The sequence below is a fragment of the Furipterus horrens genome, unplaced genomic scaffold (genome assembly GCF_987537825.1).
Source record: "Furipterus horrens unplaced genomic scaffold, mFurHor1.1.pri manual_scaffold_6, whole genome shotgun sequence".
NCBI lineage: Eukaryota > Metazoa > Chordata > Mammalia > Chiroptera > Furipteridae > Furipterus > Furipterus horrens.
The window spans coordinates 16,837,973-16,859,931 of NW_028327176.1; the positions used below are offsets into that span (position 1 = coordinate 16,837,973).

At 40.1% G+C, this 21,959-nt stretch overlaps 2 protein-coding genes across 4 annotated transcripts in view; one reads left to right on the forward strand and one right to left on the reverse strand.

Moving 5' to 3' along the window:
- Positions 1 to 7,647, reverse strand: part of HADHB (hydroxyacyl-CoA dehydrogenase trifunctional multienzyme complex subunit beta) — a 32,730-nt gene extending 25,083 nt beyond the window's left edge. Inside the window, exons 1-3 of one of the 3 annotated variants that reach the window (XM_090281071.1) lie at positions 7,135 to 7,647; positions 1,575 to 1,649; positions 1,421 to 1,465 (exon numbers count right to left, since the gene is read on the reverse strand). In XM_090281071.1, the coding sequence (XP_090137197.1) occupies positions 1,421 to 1,465; positions 1,575 to 1,641 (112 nt within the window). In that variant the 5' untranslated portion in view covers positions 1,642 to 1,649; positions 7,135 to 7,647. Of the gene's footprint in view, positions 1 to 1,420; positions 1,466 to 1,574; positions 1,650 to 7,000; positions 7,075 to 7,134 lie in introns of those variants that run through there. The other 2 variants (XM_090281072.1, XM_090281070.1) reach the window with 2 other exon arrangements.
- The window catches only part of HADHA (hydroxyacyl-CoA dehydrogenase trifunctional multienzyme complex subunit alpha), a 45,796-nt gene continuing 31,260 nt past the window's right edge, over positions 7,424 to 21,959 (forward strand). The window contains exons 1-4 of the mRNA XM_090281069.1: positions 7,424 to 7,616; positions 16,967 to 17,008; positions 17,099 to 17,169; positions 18,880 to 19,013. Coding sequence (XP_090137195.1) covers positions 7,547 to 7,616; positions 16,967 to 17,008; positions 17,099 to 17,169; positions 18,880 to 19,013 — 317 coding nt within the window. The 5' untranslated portion in view covers positions 7,424 to 7,546. The remainder of the gene's footprint in view (positions 7,617 to 16,966; positions 17,009 to 17,098; positions 17,170 to 18,879; positions 19,014 to 21,959) is intronic.

The following is a 21,959-nucleotide window of genomic DNA, read 5'->3' on the forward strand; positions in this document are numbered from 1 at the left end:
GAAGCAACCATACACACCATGTCCCTAAGTCCAGAGCCACAGTTGATTAGGCTCCGGACGGGTAACGGATCACAAGTCAATCCAGAGTAGTCAACCAGTAACCCATGTCATCTTTCTACAAGTGATAAGCTGTGCCAGTCAGATTCTTTCTCTTAGGAATTTAAGCAAAGAAGCACAGAGAGAAATGCCAATTAGTTGAAGCTAAAAGGATGCCATGAGGAAGAACCAGGGTTTTTGCTGCCCCAAAACTGTGGCTTACAAATGACTTCAATGCACCAGTTGTCCAAAAGCGGATGATGGACTTTGGTAACTGGATTCAAACTAAATGAAACATTAGTTCTATTCTATTTAGATTGCTTTGTTCATATTTTGAACATGCAGTCACTAACATAAAAATAATGAGACTCAGTCAAACTAGAATTATTGTTTTTCAGACAAATAAACTAAAACACAAGGAAGTAAAGTGACCAGTTCAAGGCCACACTGCCCAGAAAAAGGCAGAACTGAAACAGAGCAGAGGTCTTCTGAATACTGGTAAGGTGCTTTTTCTATTAAGTTATCATCCATAATAAAACCAAAGTCAGAAGTAATAGGTTGATACAGAACCTAGCAAGGAGAATAATGTTACAAATTTGTCAGGGTATTTTTAGCACTGGCCACTGAAGATCCACGCCTACAGCAGGTTCTGCAAAATATGTTTTCAACAGTGAAGAAGTCTAATTCATTGGGTTTAATGAATTGGTCTAAATGGCCAAGTAAAATCAATAAATTTTCTTACTTTTTCATTTCACATTGACCAAACCACCTTCCTTTATTACCTAATTTTCCAGTTGTCCCTATTTCAGGAATGGGTCCTCTTGAATATGGGACAAGAAGTTATCTATTAATAGAAAAGCCTATCAGTAATTATAGATTTAAAATGTTAACTTTGACTCTATAACAGTCTCAAGAGTTAGCTAATCATCTCCAGAGCTGACAGCCGGTGGGTGAATAAACTGACCAGTAAGGTTCATGGAACCTCCCTATCTCCATCAGGCTCCAAATCCCAGAAAGCAGCCTTCTGTCAACATCCTTGAGCCCAAACCTGTACCATGTAATATCATTACTGATTAGCCTTACATTAAAGGGGGAAATCTAACAAATTAGTTTTGGTTTTCATTCAGAATTCACAAACCTAGAATCTAGAATCTAATAGTCAAATCAGAATGTTTGGGCCCTGGCTGGGTAACTCAGTTGGTTAGTTAAAGTACCGTCGACATGCCAAGACTGAGGGTTTGATTCCCAGTCAGGGCACATAAAAGAATCAACCAAAAAATGTGTAAATAAATGGAAGAACAAATCAATGTTTCTCTCTCAAATCAATACATTAAAAAATTAAATAACAACAAATCAGAAATATTTATTTTATAAATTACTGTACCTGGGGCAGCTCGTAGCTGGGAGGAACAGCTCAGAGGTCTTATAGCTGGAAGACAAAATAAAGTGTTTACAAAAACCAATACAATTCAATGTCTGTAATATGCTTATAAATCCAAATCTAATGTTAAAAAAAGAAAGAAAAAAATTAAACTTACAGAATCCAATGGCCCATCGTGATGTACTGGGAAGGTTTTTAAAAGTGTAAGTCAAGATGGAAGTCATTATGAAATCTGAAAAGGACAAAAACATCTTGGGTTATTTGAATAATTTATAGCTTATATTGTAGCCTATGATCTCTGATAACCTCATCCATGGCTACTATATACTGTAAAATTTAATCTATGACCAACTACCCTTCCTCTAATAATGTTAGTATAACTACACTGATAAAGCTTTCACAGTGTGCAAATCATTATTCTAAGCATTAACTCATCTAATCCTAACAGTGACCTATGAAGTAGCCATGATAATTACCCCTCTGTTAAGAGATGAGAAAACAGAGGCATACAAGGATTGGCAACTTGCACAAAGATCCACAGGTAGTAAGAAGCAGAAGCCATCAATGTTAATTTCCTGATTTTTAAGTTTGTATTGTGATCATACAGAATGCCTTGTGGTATGTTTGGATTTCAAGGGAATATACATTAAAGTATTCAAGGATAGTGTGGTATAATGTCAGCAACTTACTGTCAATTGCTCTAAGAAAAAAGTTCATGTACTGCACTTGCTACTTTAAAAAAATTTTGTTTTAATTTTTAGGGAGAGGGAAAGAGAGGGAGAAAGAGAGGGATAGAAACATCAATGCGAGAGAGAAACATCCATCAGTTGCCTCTTACTTGCCCCCAACTAGGGACCTGTTCTGCAATCCAGGCATGTGTCCTAACCAGGTATCGAACCAGCGACTCTTTGGTTCACAGGCCGACATTCAATCCACTGAGCCACACCAGCCAGGGCACTACTTTTTTATAAGCTTGATATTGTCTCAAAATAATAAAAATATTAAAACCCTATATATTAAAAATATTTAAAATATATTAACCACTTCCTTAAATTTCTAAAAACAAGTTCCTACAATCAGTAAGAAAAATAAAAGGACAAAAGCCCTGGCTGGTGTGGCTCAGTGGATTGAATACCAGCCTGTGAACCGAAGGGTTGCCGGTTCAATTCCCAGTCAGGGCACATGCCTGGGTTGCAGGTCAGGTCCCCAGTTGGGGGCGTGCAAGAGGCAGACAATTGACATAGCTCTCACATATTGATGTTTCTCTCCCTCCTTCTCCCTTTCTTCACTTCCCTCTAAAAATAAATAAATTTTTTAAATGAGCAAAGGATATGAACAGACTATTCACAAAAAATGGAAGTACAAATGGCTCTTAGATACCTGAAAAGATGTTCAATCTCACTGCAAATTAAAATCACAGAGAGATACAATATTTGACAAATACTGTCAAGCAAAGACTCAAAGGTTTGATATGCATTATGTAGTAAGAGTATACACACACAAGTATTTTCATATACTGTGCATTTGGGTGCAAACTCTGTGGAGGGCAATTTGGGTATTAACCGTCAAATCTACAAGTGCACCCAACTTTTGATCCAGCAATCCCACCTCCATGAATTTACTTCATGGATGTTACTTACACACATGTGATAGGACCTATGTCATTGCTGTTTGTAATAGCAATAGTTTAGAACAACCAACTGATAGGGAATTAGTTAAGTAAACCATGCTGCAATCACCTAATGAAATATTATCGAGCAGTAAAAGAAACAACAAATGGTTATGCACCGATATGGGGATCATTTCCAGCCTGTATTAAATGAAAAAAGCAAGGAGCAAAATAGTGTGTACAGCTGCTATCATTCACGTTAAGAAGAGGAAAATAATATAAACATCTCTGGAAGTAGAAATAAGATGTTAAAATAATGGATGGCTGGAAGGAAGGAAACTGAGTTACTAGGGGACCAGATTTAGGGAAGACTTGTCATCGTACATTTCTCATTTTGAAATATGTTTTAACCTAAAAAAAAAAAAAAGGTAAGACTAAACTGGCAAGATTTGCCTATCAAGGCTGTGGGAGCCCAAATCTAAGATATCCCCCAATAAAATAATCGCCACGTTTTAGAATTCACAGCCTTGTATATTCACCTCCCACACTGTACCACAGTAGGTCTGTGCAGATGGAGTACGTGAGAAGCGATGGTATGCTACTTCTGGGATTAGGATATAAGAAATATTGCAGCTTCGGTCTTGGTCTCTCTCTTAGATCACTCCCTCTGGGGGAAGCTAGCGGGCAGGCTCCTCTGGACCCAGCCCTATGAAGCAGCGGCTCTCATGGTAAGGAACTGCCGCCTCCCCCCAACAGCCACGTGGGTGAGCTTGGAAGTGGATCCTGCAGCGCAGGCAAGCTTTCAGGCGTTGAAAGCCCTGGCCAACATTCTGACTGCAACCTCATGAGAAACTCTTAAGACCAACGCGCCCTGGTCAGATGGCGCAGCTGGTTGGAGCGTCATCCCATACACCAAAAAGGTAGCAGGTTTGATCCCAGGTTGGGGCGTGTATGGGAGGCAACCTATCAGTGTTTCTCTTTCCCTCACACCCTCAACCTTTCTCTCTCTCTAAAATCAATAATTATACCCTCAGGTGAGGCCTTAAAAATTTTTTGAAAAGAACAACATGGTTAGGTAGTCCCCAGAAGCTGTATGATATCAATTTTTATTGTTTTTAAGCTGCTAAATTTTCGGGTAATGTGTACATAAAATACAATAGATAATATAAAAGCCTTGTTTAACTTCTCTTGGGTCTTTATAGACTAAAAAGAGGACACCCTATGGCTTTGAAAGAAGAAAAATAAATTGTAACCTGTGAACCACACAAAGGGTTAAATACCTAAATTCCATAAAGAACTTCTACAAATCACAGGAAAGAGAAACACTCTATAATGAAATCTCTGGTTTTCACAATCAGAATAATTTCATTCTCTTTGCCAAGATCATTGGTTTGGATGATTAAGGTCTAATACAACCCTGCACATATTGCCTTGACCACTGGTATTTATATGGGAGAGTAAGTCTGACATTTAAGTCTTCTGCTCAGAACTCTGAAATACAAATCTTTTCTTCTCAGGCTTCTGGCAACAGCAGTTAGCAAACATGAAAAAAAACTATCCTGAGGACAAAGTTGATCCCAAAAGAGGACGGAGCCAAGAATTTCAGAAAAAGAAATTAGAGCCCTGATTGAATTATATCTGAAACCCATCCTCCCACTATATCGATAAATTTCTTTTTCTAGGCCAATTTGAGTAGAATTTCCTCTTATTTGCATGTGAAAAGCTCCTTCATGATACATGACCAAAATGGAAAATGAGCAACTCACAGAAATAAAAGTCAAATAAACAAATTTTAAATATTCAACCTTAATAATTAAAAAAAATTTTTAAGGTATTATTTTTGGGCTTATCAGATTGGCAAAATTTTAAAATATGGTTAACATACACTTCTATTAAGAATGGGATCTATTTAGGCACTTCTATACACAATTGATAGTAGTATAAACTGCTAAGGCCTCTTGGGGAAGCAAGTTATAGTTACCTGTTAAAATCTGACTTCTGAATTTCTAAGCCCCATAATTCCTTTTATTGGTCTTTAACCTAGAGACATATTCAAGATATACGTGTAGCATACATGGATCTCTAGCCTGTAGAAATACTTGAGGTGTTCACTGTAGCATTGTTCACATTTGTGGAAAAATGGAACTAATCTAAATGAGTATCAGTAGGAAATGGTTAAATAAATTATAATACACTGAAACTAATACAAAATAATATTGAATGTAAACTGTAATTGAAAAATAAAATTTTAAAAATTATAGTATAAACATACCATGAAATACTGTAAAGCAGTTAAAAAGAAAAATGAAACATAATGATATACATGTATATACTGGCATGGAAGGGTATCCACAATATATATTAGGTGAAAAGGCAAGCTGCAAAATAGCAGGTATAGTAAGACTCCACATGACACAAAGAGAAAGAAAAGAAAGTGCATAAAGCTAAGAGTCTATACATGGAAGGGATAAAGAGGAGCTTTCATTTTATATTCTTCTGACCTCTTAAAAAATTTTATAATGAGCATTTTATTTTTCTGTTTTAGAATTAAGATAATTCCTCTGTAAAATGCATCTGTATCTGTAAGATGTAGGTAATTCCAGTACTTACCTCATAGGGTTATTGTGAAGAATAACTAAGTAAGATATGTAAAACACCTAGAACAATACCTGATACATAGTAAGGGGCTTACATGTGTTTGCTATTAACATTAGTGGGTGGTATATTTAGTTTCCCTCTATGTAAACCATAGTGATAAACATAACATTTCTGCCTCGATGGAGTTCAATATTTATGGATAAAGTCAAGAGCCAAACTATAACACATGGGTCTCTAGCTAATAATAGCTGTTAAATTTTTATAAAAGTTGCAGAGCTAAACAAAACACAGAATATATGACAATGTGGGTTTGCAAAGCCTAAACTATTTACTATCTGGCCCTTTACAGAAAAAGTTTGCCACCCCTGACCTGAGTAAGTGGTACAAAAATCTTACGAGTTAGAGGGCCTTTGGAGGTCATCAAAAATCCTTTCTGAAAAATAATCACTGGTCATCCAGTTTCTCCTTAAAGTGCTCAGAGTGATGGCGGACTCGCTACTGGACCCGAGTTTTAAATAGAAACCTCTCTTTTTTCCACACTCATTTCAGTCTCAACTTCTCTGCTGAGTTCCCCTGTCCCTTCCTGCTTCCTTTCCTCTGCAACTTTCAATGTGGTGAGCAGTGAAACTCAGATTTATGTCTAAATCCTGCCCCTGCCACCTTCCAGAAAATCTACGTAAACTGAGTCTCCCAAACTTCATCTAGGAAATCCAAACAACAATAATTTTGGGATTGCGAGGATTAAATGAGAAGCCGTGAAAGCGCCCGGGAGGGCCCTCAATGTTACTTGGTTTGGGAATCAATCACCTAATTTGAGGACTCACGCTCATCTTTCCAGAACAAAAGTAGCTATTATGCCATCCAGAGCTCTTAACTAGAAGTCAGTAGACGAAGACTGTAGTCCTGTTTCTACCACCTGCGGCCATGAGTAAAATCACTCACTGTTATTCATGGGCTTGGATTTCCTCACGGATAAAGTGAAGGGGATGAATGACCAGATAAATAAATGGCCAGGTCCCTTCTAGATGAGAAAATCCTCTGAAGCACTGGATGCATTCCTCCGAACAGGATGGGGGAATGTCTCCTTCCACCACCGAGTCACGAGAGGTCAAAGGACCGACTCCCACCCTTGGTAGCAGGAATCGGGGTAAACCCGCGGGCCTGTTCTGAATCTCTACAGCCGCTGTCCTGCCTACCGGGCAAAGCAGGTGAAACAACCAACACTGCCACGTAGCCCAGCGCTTTAAGCCGACACACACAAAGCAAGTTCTTCACATGCGGTGATAAATTAAAAGACACAGGGGACAACGCTGCTGGGCGCTGCAGACAGAACGCCAGGCCAAGTTAACTGCACTAACTACTATGGTCCTGGAGACCTCGGCCGAGGAGCTTCCTTCCTCCGGCTGGAAGTCCAGCCGCAGCCAATGGAGCCGCAGGTGGGAGAGAACTGCGCGTCTCGCCGCCGAGGGGAAAAGACCAGGGATAAGGCCGAGCGCGCCCTCTGTCTCACCTGCGTCTGCGTCCCGGTCCGCTGAAGCTCCGGCAGCCGGCGACGTTCAGACCCCACTGACAGAACGCGAAGGGACCTAAGAGGCGGGTCCTCCCTAGAAAGGACCCCTCACGCCAGCCGGCTGGTTCCGCGGGCTTCGCTGGCCTTGCGGCTGCCTGCCGCCCGCCTGACTGAAAAACCCGGCACTGTGCCTTCTCGATGGGCCTCCTTTCTTCCAGCAGAGAAAGAGTCCTTTACGCTCCGTTAGCCGGAAGCGAAGAGCAGGTTTAAGGAGCCGGCTGCAATTAAGCGTTGGAGTTTTAGTCAGGCAATGCGTCGGGCGCCTACCCGGGGTCAGGCTGTGGGAAGAAAAGTGTTCTACCGGGCCCGCAGGACTTGAGCCTCTTTCCACTTTCGTCCTCTTCTGCTCAAGATGGTGGCCTCTCGGGCAATTGGCAGCCTCAGACGCTTCACGAGTGCCTCTAGGACGCTCCGCTGCCCAGGTGAGGCCTGGCTGAGGGTGCCCCAGAGCGCCGGGCAAAACGCCTACGGAGAGTGAGCGGCCTTGTACCCATGTGTCCCACTCGCTGCCGCCTCCCTGTCCTCCGCCTGGGGCCCCAGCCATGGATTGGGGGGGCAGGGATGCTGCCCTGCGATCGGGTCTCTTGTGTCCTTGGGAAATGACTGTCACTTCTTCTCTCACGACTCCGAGTCCTACATCGATTTAAGGCTTCGTAGCCCCTAATGTCCACACCAGTCTGGCACTTTCAGCCGGTCTCCCTGTCGCTCTTCTGGGTTCACGCTCCTCTGCTGTTCTTTAATGGTGGCCTTGAACCTGTCCCTACTAGATCGGGAGTTCCAGAACTGGAACACTCCAGTGTCACATCTTTATGCCTCCACCACAACTTGCCGTAACAAGAGCTATCTTAATAGCTTGCAAATCATTGCCACTGCCCACTCCTTTTCCCCAAAACCGTTTTTTGGGTGTTTTTTTTCTCCATATTTTAATAGGGAGCTCAACTTTGCAGTTCCAATAATCCCAGTCTGTTGAATTTCAGAGGGAGGTTCTGCAACTTGCTGGAAGAAACGTTTTTAAAAATGCGCAAACACGTGTATCTAATAGAATAAAATGTTAGGAAATTTTAAGAGCTCTTGCTAATCTTGTTTCTGATGATAACCGATTAGCTCGCATTAGCTGTATCATCTTGCTGCCGTCAGACTGGCAGCAAAAGGGTGAAAGTGGATGATTATGGAAATTCAAGCATTTTCCTCTCATCTCAAATCTGTAAGGTGAAATGTGACTTTAAAAATTGTATGTTGTTCTTAACACCGATTACTTAATTAGAAATTTAATTTGTGATATGCATTCCTCCTCCGGAACCACAGGGCTACTATACCGATTTTAGACAGGCAGCTGGCTAGAGTCTCCCTTTATTTTAAGAGATTAATTCTAAATGATTGAATCTTTTTCTGTTTCCTTATTTCAGCCACTTTTTTTTTTAACTTTCCCCATCATATCAACCATTTTTTATTATGCTCAGGACTGCTGTGTGTGTGTGTGTGTGTGTGTGTGTGTGCGCGCGCGCGCGCGCGCGCGCCTGAAATGTAAAGATTGGGAAAGGAATTTAAGAAAAAGAATCACCCATTCTCTTACTATTTACATAGCTACTATTAGCATTTGGCCATGTTACCTTACAGTTTTGTTTTGTTGCCTGTTTTCCACATTTATGATTTAACACTTTAGAAAAATCAAATACATTTTTGAATTTGCACTTGCATTGGTTTAAAGGTACTTATGGATTGGCAGCTGAACTGGTAATCAGGTCATGTGATTTTTAGTCATTAACTACCTGTGTGACTGGACAAACACCTTACTCTAACTGGGTTTTATTTTCTTCAACTGTAAAATGAATGATTGAGACCATGGGTTTACTTTGAAAGGAAAAATAGCATGACAGGGAGTCTGGATTTCAATCTGGCTCTGTCTTTTATGTTTTGATGACCTTGGGCAATTAATTTGTCTTTGTTCTCTCTTGTGAAATGGAGAATAATCTCACCTTGTGAACTTTAAAGGAGTTATTCTAGATGTAAAGCAATTTTTTAATGGAGTTAAGTGCTCAGTAAATGTTAGCTATTACTAACTTTCTGCCCTGAGGAACTATGATTTTATATATATGAGAATTTTTTAAAGTAATTTTTATATTTTACATGTGTAATTAAAAGTTACAAGCTTAGCTTTTCTGTTTTTTAATGCACAAATATATCCACGTATACATTTTTGCATTATGTTTTCACCAATAACAAACTATGGCTCGTTATAGATATTGCCTCTTTTAATAGCAACTTATAAATTTTGATTGCCATTTAGACTCAACAGTCGTCCATCACCCTGTGAGTCTGTGCCAAGGCACTGCCAAACATTTGATGAGATTATGACATTCACAGTAGATGGTTAAATTCTCTTGAAACTGATTTGTAATTCATGAAGTTTTAAACCATTCCTTCTGTACAAGTGCTATACTTCTGAATATGACTGCCAAATGAAAATCATATCTTGACTAAAGTATCTTGTTTAATTTCCACTTCTACCGTGAATCTAAATTCCTAATCATGTAAGTGGTAGAATGTTTTCACAGAAAATGGATTAGAGGCAAATACTTTAGAAGATGGTGTATATTTAAATTTAACTCTCACTTAATCCTCTTAGGTTCTTGATCTAATCTCTTTGAATATTGAGAAAAACTGTTGATAGTTACAACCAACATAACATTTTCATATTTGACATTTGTATCAGCATAATCTTTCTGGACTGCTGTAGCCTTAAGTCTTGTAGGTATCTTCCTGAGTCACATTATTGAAATGATTAAAAAGTGGGACAAAGGTTTCTCTCTCTGTTGCTGGCATAGCAGATATAGGCTAAAGGTCACCCAGCTGCTCTAACGTAAGCTCTGCGGGTTAGGTAGTAGGTAAGGCTAGATTCCAAAAGCAAAACTGACTTGTACTACAGCTTGACTGTGTTTTGGAATTCTTTTCCAGATATGTTTTTACATGTACTGATTTTTCTCTTTGTTTCTTGTTTCGGTTAATTTAGAAGAGGTATTGTGTATGTGCTTATGGGTGTGTATGCAGCGAAGATAGGTTAGTGGGTAAGTTTAAAATGGCTTAATACATAAACTAATGAGCACCAACCTGTTTTCTCAACTATCTGGTCTTTCAAATAGCAGCCCATGTCCAAGCCCGCTCACCTGCTCTATTTTCTTTTCTGTTTAGCCACTTATCTTTTAACATACTTATTTACATATTTGTTTCTTTTCTTTTTCCTCCCCTCCCCTTTCTTTTCATCTCATCTCATCTCATCTTATCTTTCCCACATTGTATTCCCAATCAACCCATTCTCCACTCTAACCCACTTTACCCTGTTTTAGCTAGAATTACCTATTCCTTGACTCCCCTCCCACTGGAATTTCTACTTTATAGGCAAACTCCTTTTTAGGCCAGGCTTATTTTCACCTCTTATTTATCTCTACTGAGTAGGAACTAATTTGTCCCAGATACCATTTCACCTGCTGCCATAGAATGTAAGCTCCACAAAGACAGAGATTTTTGTCCTTGCTTACTCCAAGTGCCTCAACAGTGTGGCACTAGATAGGCCTTAGTAAATTTTTTGTTGTTGAATGAAGAATGACTGAGGTGATGTTGGAAGAGATTACAGTCCAGGTAAAACACCTGCTACAGATGCAGTTATTAGAGAACAAAACAATGGATAACAAAGATAAAATTTTTTGGAGAGAAGGGAAAGATCATAGTGGATAGAATCTCAAAATAAGGCTTGTGGGGAAGGTTGGAGCCATGAGACAAATATAAAGAAGGAAGAGTGATAAATACAGACGATAAAGATTTCAAATGACAAAAGCAAAGAAGGGAAGTATATCATTAATGAAGTAAAGGCACAGGGAGTTGAGGAGATAGCTGGCCCCTCCTCTCAGTTTACTTTGGTGTAGCACAGTGACTTACAAGTACTTTTATAATCATTACGTAACCTTTATTTCTACCCTTATGAGAACACTGAAATGCACTAAAAGAGTTGTGTATGGTCAGTCAGCTAGTAAATGATAAACCTGATGGTTGAGCCCAAGTCGTTTGACTTCCAGGTCCTTTGCTTTGCACCAGAGGGGGCTGGCTTGGACTGCTTAAAGAAGGGATGCAAAGGAAACCTGAGATCACATCATTGTGGTTCTGGTGCCATCTACACCATAGTCTTTTTCCTTTGAAATAATATGTTGCTGTGCCTTTCAAACCAGCAAGATCCTTGGCTACTATTTGCGGTCCTCGCCTAATCCATGCCACTGTCAGTGGGTTCACATCAGTAGTTCCCATGTGCCCATACATTTGCTGTCTACTTCAGTTAACCTTTTTAAAAAATACAGATCGTGAGGCTCAGTCCCCTTAAATTCTGATTTTGTGATTCCAGGTTATCTGACACCCAGGAATTTGTGAGTATATTTGAGCCTCTCCAGCTGATTCTAATATCCAGCATAGTTCTGGAATCACTTTTCAATACTGCTATGGGAATCCCAGACCAGCTGGATGTATTGAATAGTCGTCTCATGTGTAATAGTGTGGCCCTGTATATTAGTGCTCCACTCCAGAAGGGTCCCTTCCTCCTGGTCAAATACAGACCATTCTAACTCGGAAACTGGGTATGGTTCTAAAGTTTGTTTCTAAAACATGTAGAACGTACTTTTTATAGAGTTAATGTTTAAAATAGCATTTAGAATACCATCATGACATAAAATGACCAAAATGATTTGATTTTATTGTCCATTGTCCTTGATTATCATTGCATGCTAAGGCAGGGTCTTAGACTCTGGTTTGACATGCAGGATAATGGTAGGGGATTTAGAGAATGAGAGAGTAGGCACAGAGAGAGATAGGTAGTCATAAGCTGGTAAAAAGGTTGTAGGGATTTTGACTTTTTTTTTTTTTTAACTAATAGCACCCCTAAATTAGCAGACATTCCACACTCTCCTAAATTATATTTGTGGATTCCAAGATTATATAGCCGCTAATGAGCCCAAATGCAGTATATTTTGATGAAAATTAGAAATAAAAGTTTCAATGCCAGTAATAATAATTAAATAATATTTAGGAAAAGCTAGTATAATTAGAGGAGGTACATGAAGGAACCACTGGATGTTATTTAAGTACTAGTACTTTATTACATTTGACATTACTTTCAAACATGCCTTTTTGACTACGGTCAAGATGGTGGCAGGGCAGACATGGCTGACCTCTTTGCACAAACACATTGAAATTACAACTAAAATACAGAACAACCATCACTCAGAACAGTCAGAAATCAAGTTGAATGGAAGTCTGACAACTATGGAATTAAAGAAACCACCTCCATCCAGGCTGGTAAGAGGGGTGCAGATGCGGAATAGGCTGGTTCCTCCCCCCATGTGGTGGATAAAAATTTGGGAGGGATGTATCAAGAGCAAGGAGCCCCAGCCCAGGGTTCCAGAGCCAGGAAGATAAGTCCCCACAACTTCTGGCTGCAAAAACCAATGGGGATTGAATCGGTGGAAGAGAAAGCTGGAGCCCCAAGCAGTTCATCTTAAAGAACCCACACACAGATTCACCTACTCAGACTTACTCCCTCTGAGCTTCTGCACCAGGGTTGCAGCTTGAAGGGCACCAGTGGCATACAGGGAAGAACTGAAGTGTCTGGCATCAAGGCAAGCAGAGGCCATTGTCCCTTTTCTAAACTCTCGCCCCACAGAGTGGGCAAGCTGGTGCCAAATCTGAGAATCCATCAACAGGGCTAACACTGTTTGACAACCACCACCCCCTTGGAGATCACCAGAGACTCTGCCACACCCAATTTATGGGCCCACCCAAGCTACTTTTCCATATGAATGGTTGGTCTTGGCTCATGCTTAACAACTTCCTAAATCCTATCAAACAAGCAACAGCTGGCCTCAGTGAGCCCCCAACCCAGCACTAGCAGCAGCCCGCCTAGTTCCACAGCTTGGCTTTGCTGGGGAATCCAAGCCCAGCACAAGTAGCAGCCATCTCAGATTGCTTTATACCTCAGGGAGGATGGTCCTTGGCAAAACACAGATGAGGGTAGATCTTGGCCTGCACCACCCAGGAAACCCCAGGGCCGGTTCACCCAGTGGACATCTACAAACAATGTCAGAGGATCACCACAATACCCCTGCACAGCTGATTCTCCACAGAGGGTGGAGGTTGGCAGTAAGTGGTCACAGCCAATTCTTGCAGCTGACTGGCCTTGATAAATCCCTCCCATTGATCGTCAACAACAACCACGGCTCAACTACAAGAGGAGGGTGCACTCAGCCCCCATGAAGTGAGCACCTGGAGTACCCAGCTTGGGTGATAGGGGAGGTTGTGCCACTGGACCCTACAGGACACCTACTACATTAGGCCATACTACCAAAACACAGAATCAAAGCAGCTCCACCTAATACATAGAAAGAAACACAGGGAGACTGCCAAAATGAGGTGACAAAGAAACATGGCCCAAATGAAAGAACAGATCAAAACTCCAGAAAAAGAGCTAAATGAAATGGAGATAAGCAATCAGATGCAGAGTTCAAAACACTGGTTATAAGGTTCTCAAGGAACTTAGAACCTCAACAGCATAAAAAAGATCCAGTCAGAAATGAAGGATACAGTAATGGAAATAAAAAATAATTTAGAGGGGAAAAAAACAGTAGAGTGGAGGAAGCCGAAAATCAAATCAATGATTTGGAATATAAGTAAGCAAAAAACGATCAATCAGAACAACAACAGAAAGAAAGAATCCAAAAGAAAGAGGATAGTATAAGCAGCCTCTGGGACAACTTTAAGCATTCCAATATTTGCACCAGAGGGGTGCAGGAAAGAGAAGAGAAAGAGCAAGAAATTGAAAACTTATTTGAAAAAATAATGAAGGAAAACTTCCCTAATTTGCTGAAGGAAATAGACATGCAAGTCCAGGAAGCACAGAGAGTCCCAGACAAGTAGGATGCAAAGAGGTCCAGTCCAAGACACACCATAATTAAAATGCCAAAGGTTAAAGATTAAAGAGAGAATCTTAGAAGCAGCAAGAGAAAAGCAGGGAGTTACCTACAGGGGAGTTCCTATAAGACTGTCAGCTGATTTCTCCAAAGAAACTTTGCAGGCTAGAAGGGATTGGCAAGAAATATTTAAAGTGATGAAAAGCAGAGACCTACAGCCAAGGTTGTTCTACCCAGCAAAGCTGTCATTTAGAATCGAAGGGCAGATAAAGAACTTCCCAGACAAGGAAAACCTAAGGGAGTTCATCATCACTAAACCATTATTATATGTAATGTTAAAGGGACTTTAAGAAAAAATAAAATCAAAACTATAAACAATAAAATTGCAATAGATACAAAATCTATTAACAACTGAATCTAAAAAACAAACGAAACAAACATAAGAACAGAGACAGAATCGTGAATACAAAGAGAGCGTTTGGATGGTTGCCCAATGAGAGGGAGTGTAGGGGAATGGGTGAAGAGGTGAGGAGATTCGTCGGCAGCCGTCCGTCTCGAGAGACGATGGTGTAGCTTCTTAAGAGTCTATCTGCACCGCCGAGAATGGCTGTGCAGTCCGACTCGGGAGTGACACGGTATCTGTCTCCTCCCGTGTTGAATCGACATCTTGCGATGACGCTGGAGTGTCCTCTCCAGTGAAGCTGAAGCTACAGAGCCTGGGCAGGGTGATATGGAGGGTCTGCTGTTGCCCATGCAGCAGACCCCCCCTCTCTTCGCATCTGAAGGGTCCAAGGGAAAGACGGAGTCAATACAGCTTGGCTTCAGGTGCGCCGCAGGAGTTGCCGGTGTTGACTACAACGTCAAACCGCCTTAGGGACTCCGGCTCCAGATTTTCTGTCGGGGTTTACTCCCTTAGCCTTTCCCCTGAAGAGGTATGCCGCAAGGCAGCGGAGGTTTTTTGGAGTCAGAGTTTTCCTTCTCTGATGTGCCCTGACTGGAAGATCGAACCAGCGACACTGGGATGAACAGTACAGCACAGGAAATGGGGCAGTCAAAGAACTTATATGCATGACCCAGGGACATGAACAATGGTGTAGGGATTGCCTGAGGGAGTGGGGGGTGCTTGGTGAAGGCGGGGGTGGGGGGGTCAGGACAACTGTAATAGCATAGTCAATAAAATAAATTTAAAAAAATAAAACTTACATGTTTCATGTGTACTGCTATTTCAGTTGTCAATTATTAAGGGACAATTTGTTTTTATTCTTGGACCCAAAGAAAGAGAAAACTTTTTCCTAAAGATTACTGGGCAAGATTTGGAAGATCTGTGAAGGGAGGAGTAAGGAGTTAAAGAGGTACATAGGAGATAGGGTTTGAGGTGGACCGTAAATGGGGAAGGCAAGGGGAAAAAGAGCAGGGTATGTTTTTAAAAAGATTGAAAGTTGTAATTAGGAGATGTTGACTGTGCTAGTCTCCAGAACAGCTTGGTTACACCCTAGAGCAAGGTGTTAAGATGAGAGCACAGCAAAGGCGAGCCTTTAATGCTAGAAAGGAGGTAGGGTAATGCCCAGAGCAAACTCAGAATTTTTCCCTAGAATTCCCCAATGGTCCTTACTTCTGCCCAGAGTCCATATTGAAAGACCCTCTGTTGGGACTTCTTCTGTGATAGTTTTTGCTCAAAAGATTATCTCATCATCCTTACACAGGAACGCCTTAAGTGGTGATAGTGGTTGTGAAAGAGGAAGGAGAACAGCTGGTCTTTGTTCTCCCCAGAGTAGGAGTATCTCTGGTGGCCTGCATATAGATTTTTCTCATTAGAAGCGCTTAAGCTAACAAAGTGTGATGTGGTTTTTTTGTTGTTATCGTTGGTTTTTGGGTTTTTTTTAGTATACCTCTTTTTTATTTCTTCTTTTTTTAATATGCTTTATTCATTATGCTGTTACAGTTGTCCCAATTTCTTTTCCCTTTCTTCCCCTCCACCCAGTGTGATGTGGTTTTATTTGTAATAGTCACTAGTGCCCCTTGACCTTGCTTTTGATAACACTGGAAATTCCATGTCTCCGTAAATATTAGGGGATGTGGCTGAGGAACATGGTTGAGATACATTTGGAATACATTTGGAACTGACATTATGGATTGCTTTGTAGATAACTTATATCTTATTGTATACAGTTCTTATTTGTGCCATAACAAATTGCCACAAATTTAGTGTCTGAAACAATACAGACACTAATTTATTCTCTTGCAGTTACAGATGTCAGAAATGAGTCTCACTAGGCTAAAATCAAAGATGTCGGCAGTGCTTTGTTCATTCTGGATGCTGTAAGAGAGAATCTTATTTCCTTGCTGTTTCTAGAGGCTGCTTGAATTTCTCAAGTTCTTCAAAGGCAGCAAAAGGGGACCAAGTCCTTCTCCTGCTGCCATCTCTCTGGTTCTCTTTGCCTCTCTTTCCCTTTGTGATTATCTTGGGCCCAAATGGATAACCCATTATCCTATAATTAAGGATAATCCTTAATTATCCTATAATTAAGGTCACCTAATGAGCAACCTTAATTCCCCATTGCTATGTGACCCAACAAATTCACTGTGTCTAGGGCTGTGGTCACTCTGAGGAGCCATTCTTCTACCTACCACATTAGGTATCCGAATAATCACATGGCCTGGTAATTAAAACAAACAAAAAAAGTTATGGTAGTAGTCACAAGAATGGCCTAGAAAACATTGTTCTAATTTTGTTTTCTTTTTATAAATTCCAGTTTTGTTATATATAACAGGTACTACAGAAATACTACTTTGTAAAATAATTAATTTTGAAATCTTTTTCCTTACAGGTTATATTTGCCGCAACTTTACGAGGTCCTCTGCTTTGCTGAGTAAGTTGAATTTCTTATTAACACATTTACATTGCTTTTTTAGATTAGCAGTAAAAATCTTTACAAATAAAATTTTCCTTCTCTTTTTAGCCAGAACCCACATTAACTATGGAGTCAAAGGGGATGTGGCAGTTATCCGAATTAACTCACCCAATTCCAAGGTACTTACTTTAACTTGCTGCAGTTTATTTCTGCTAACTACAGTCCTGAATGGGAAAGAAAGAAATCCACCAATCTGGCAGTAATCTTATCATATGAATTTACAGTTTTGATAGTTAAATTAGTTTGACAGGTTGCCAAAGGAATAGAGTTTTCTGAAGCAGAGGTCCTTGTTTAGGAATTCTTTCTAGCCCTGGCTGGTGTGACTCAGTGGCTTGAGCATCAGACTGTGAACTGAAAGGTTGCCAGTTCTAGTCCCAGTCAGGGCACATGCCTGAGTTGTGGGCCAGGTCCTGATTGGGGGTGTGTGAGGAGCAACTGATCATCAATGTTTCTCTCCCTCTCTTTCTCCCTCCCTTCTCTCTCTCTTTAAAGAATAATAAATAAAATCTTTTTTAAAAAACGCATAAATTTTTTAAAAAAGAATTATTTCTAGTTGACATCTGATGTCAGATTAACATCAAGGATTAAAAAAACTAGCCTTCTGTTAAAATGGAGAATGATGATTTATTAGATAAGAGTTGATTTATCGAATAAGAATCAAAGTACAAGTTTTGTTTATAAGAATCAAAACTGACCTGGCTGCTGTGGCTCAGTGGACTGAGCGTCGGCCTGCGAACCAAGTGTCGCTGGTTCGATTCCCAGTCAGGGCACATGCCTGGGTTGCACGTCAGGTCTCCAGTTGGGGGCACGAGTGAGAGGCAACCACACAGTGATGTTTCTCTCCCTCTCTTTCTCCTTTCCCTTCTCTCTAAAAATAAATAAACAAATTAATATATATATAATATAATTTTTTTTTAAAGAATCAAAACTGACCATCTTAACTATGAGGTTTCTTCATTACCTGTCTGACATAAGTTATTATCCATAAGTTAGCTGGGTTAAATGTGGTTGTTAAGCTTCCTGAGGGACATGAATTGCTCAATGGCATTCACATATTGGAGGTCAAGTTCTGTTCAAAGTGGGGCTTTATTTGTTTTTGGCAACTTCAACAAAACATATAACATTAATCCAGTCTTTGCTAAGAAGAGCTTTATTGCAGGAGCTCATGAAAACCCCATCTAAAATTGGTGTAAAGATTTTATATTTCAGATATCTTGTTACCAGAGGCCTAGATGGAAGCAATGAACAATTATCACAAATTAAGGAAAACAACAGATAGTTTCCCTCTCTCAAGTAAATCTTGACACCCACTGACCAGTGATTCAAACTTAAGATAATTTTTCAGAAATTTCTAAGGTGAACATTTTTCCTGAGCACAAAAATAACATAGCTATGGTAGGAAAGTCTAAAACTAAAGAAAAAAATTATTTATATTTAAGACCCCAAAATAGCTACTTTTAACATTCTATCCAGTTTCAACAGTGTTTCTGAAATTAAGATAATACTATATACCTAATTTTGATTCCTTTTTTTCCTTAACATTATATAAATTTTTTCCGTGCTAGTAAATATTTGTAGACTTACTTACAGCCTGTAAATTCTTAGGAACTTGACCCTGAGTTCCTCTTTTGAGTAGACCTAACTGCCTGAATAGACAGCTACTGAGTATTTGATTTTTTCCCCTGCCTCTCTTTCCTGCTTTTTAATGGATAAACATATTTCTAATGCATAAACATATTTCCTACCATCAAAATAGCAGCTGATGGTGGCTTGCACATCTGGTTCTTCAAATTTAAACCCTTAGATTTATATGTGTTTCTCTTTGACAGGTAAATACACTGAATAAAGAACTACAATCGGAATTCATAGAAGTGATGAATGAAATCTGGGCTAGTGATCAAGTCAGAAGTGCTGTCCTTATCTCATCAAAGCCAGGCTGCTTTATTGCAGGTGCTGACATCAAGTAAGTTTCAATAAAGTTGATTTAAAAGGGGGGATTGGTTTCTTAAGCCATATAAGACAAAATACAGACTTTCCTTAAAGAAGCTGAAACCAGTTCAAATTCCTATTTGAGTAGAATAAAAAATACTATAAAATTAAACTAACATTGAGATGCCACTTGAAAGTTTGAAAATATGCTAGCAAGGACTTGGGGGAATGAGAAAGTTAATATGTTACTAATAGGAATGCCAGTCATACAGCCACTTTGTTTTTTTTTGTTTTTTTTTTTTTCAGATTTAATGTGTTTTATTGATTAAAATATTACATTTGTGCCAATTTCCCTTCCCTCTGCTCCCCTCCACCCGGTGGCCCCCTCCCTCCAGTTGTCCCCCCCTTTTAGATTATGTCCATTAGTTGTGCATACAGTTCCTCCCAACCTCTCTCCGTCTATTCCATTCCCTCCTACCTTGATCCCCAATTCCTATATCATCTCCCTCCCTTTCCCCATTCCCCCTCCCTGTTGACCTCCCCACAATATGCTTCCCGTACCCACAGTTCCTTTCCACTCTCGTTGCCTGTTTAGTTTGCCTTTGTTTCATCTCCTTAGCTTCTGTTTTTTAAACCAGTCCCTTTAACATCTCATATAACAGTGGTTTGGATCTAATGAACTCTTTCAGTTTTATTTTGTCCTGGAAACACTTTCTCTGTCCTTCTATTCTGAATGACAATTTCGCTGGATAGAGTATTCGTGGTTGTAGGTTTTGGATTTTCATTACTTTGAATATTTCTTGCCAGTCCCTTCTTGCCTGTAGGGTTTCCCTTGAGAAGTCTGCTGATAGTCTAATTGGGACCCCTTTGTACATAATTCTTTTCTTCTCTCTTGCTGCTTTTAAGATTCTCTCTTTATCTTTAATTTTTGACATTTTGATTATAATGTGTCTTGGAGTGGTTCTCCCTGGGTCCAGTCTCTTGGGAACTCTCCTTGCTTCCTGGACCTGCAAGTCTATTCCCTTCCCCAAGTCTGGGAAGTTCTCCTTTATTATATTTTCACTCAATTTTTCAAGTTCTAGTTCATCTTCCTCATTCTCTGGCAAACCAATGATTCTTATGTTGGGCCTTTTATAGCTGTCCCAGAGGTTTCTGATCCTCTCATTGTTGCTTCCCATTTCCTCTCGCTGCATTGGTTGACTGCTTGTTCCTTCTCCATATTCCAGTTTGTTGAAATGAACTCTGGATTTTTTTTCCTCACCATCTGTCTCGTATGCGGTTTTGTTCCTTTCGTTATGAAAGTTTTTCGCTTCTTTCTTATCTTTTTCCTGCTCTTTTGTGAATTCTGTAAGCCACCTGATAACAATGGCCCAGAACTGAGCCTCTGACAGGTTTCTTATCTGTTCATCTGTCAGGTTCTCTATCTGCTGCCTGGTGAGCTGTGTCACCGGTATTTCTATAGTTGTCTGCCACATTTTGACAGATGCGTTTTGTTTTCTTGGGCCGGCTGTCGGGGGCAGTGCTTGTGTACTCGTAATGACCCAGCGACTGGCGCCGTTTGGCGTCACAAGTCAGCGACCGGCGCCTGTCTGCGACCTATTTCGCAGCCCTGTGGTGCTTTCTTTGGGGGCGGGGGTCCAAGATGGATTCACACAGTTATTCAGCTAGGAGACCGGGATCCGTCCTCCCGCCCCCCTGGGCCTCACTGTTCAAGGCGATGCGGTGGCCGCTCTCCCCAGCGCTGGGGTCACGCACTGCCAGGGGCTTGACTGCCGGCGGGATTTTTCGCCGCCCCGCCGCTCCGCAAACAGCTTTGCCCTCTTTAACTCTTACCTGCCCGAATGGCACCGCTGGTTTATAACTTCATATGTTGGGCTTCCGTGTAGATTTATTTTCTGGAATTTCTAGTTATCCTTTGTTTTGAAGTAGTTGTATTCCTCTCTAGTTGTAGAGGGAGACTTAGCGTGTCCGTCTAAGCCTCCATCTTGGCCGGAAGTCTCATACAGCCACTTTGGAGAGCAGTTTGGCAGCATTGAGTAAAATTGCAAATGCATGTATCATAAAATCTAGTGATGCCTCTTCTAGGTATAAATGCTGGAGAAATCCTCCTTTGTGCTTAAGGACACGTGTACAAGGATGTTCAGTCCTGTGTAGTTTAAAATAGAATTTGAAACAAGTTAAATATCAGTCGTTAGGGGAATGGGTAAGTAAAATGTGCAACAGCCACATGATAAAATACTACAAACATTTCAAAGGAATTCACTAAATCTACAACATAATATTAGCGCTCAGAAACATAAGGTTAAGTTTTTTTAAAAAGACAAGGTCCAGAATGATTCACACAGTATATAGTTTATGTAAAGGTTTTTAAACTATACATGAAATACTTATTTATGGACACAAATAGGTAGCTGCTCTGAAAGGATACACTACAAACATGAACTTGGTTGTTCCAGGGTTAATGAAATGGCTTGTAGGTCCTGAGGAGTTTGTCAAAGGGGGCTATACTGATGCAGCTAATATTTTCTTTCTTTTTTTAAATGGTTGACTGTATACCTCTAAAACTTGTTTACAGTTCTTTAAAGCATATATAAGAAAGATAAATGCTATCTTAGTGTTAGGTTAATGGGTTAAAATTTTAACAGTTCTGTCAAAATATGGATATTTGTTATTCTTTGTACTTTAAGCAATGATAGCTAATATTATAGGCTTAATAATTTGTACTTAAGATATTTGTATATTTTTAAACCTTGCTGTACATTGTGTACCCTTTTCTGTTTATGTTCTTAGAAATTTATAAATATTCTAATGTTTAATTCTTAGAAAAAACAAAACTAACTATATCAAATGCTTCTAGCTCAGTAAATTTGAACCTAGCGAGACACTGATACACCTGGTAGTAGCTAGCTATTCCATAAGAAAATACTACAGCGTCGCCCTGGCTGTTGTGGCTCAGTGGATTGAGCTCCAGCCTGCGAAC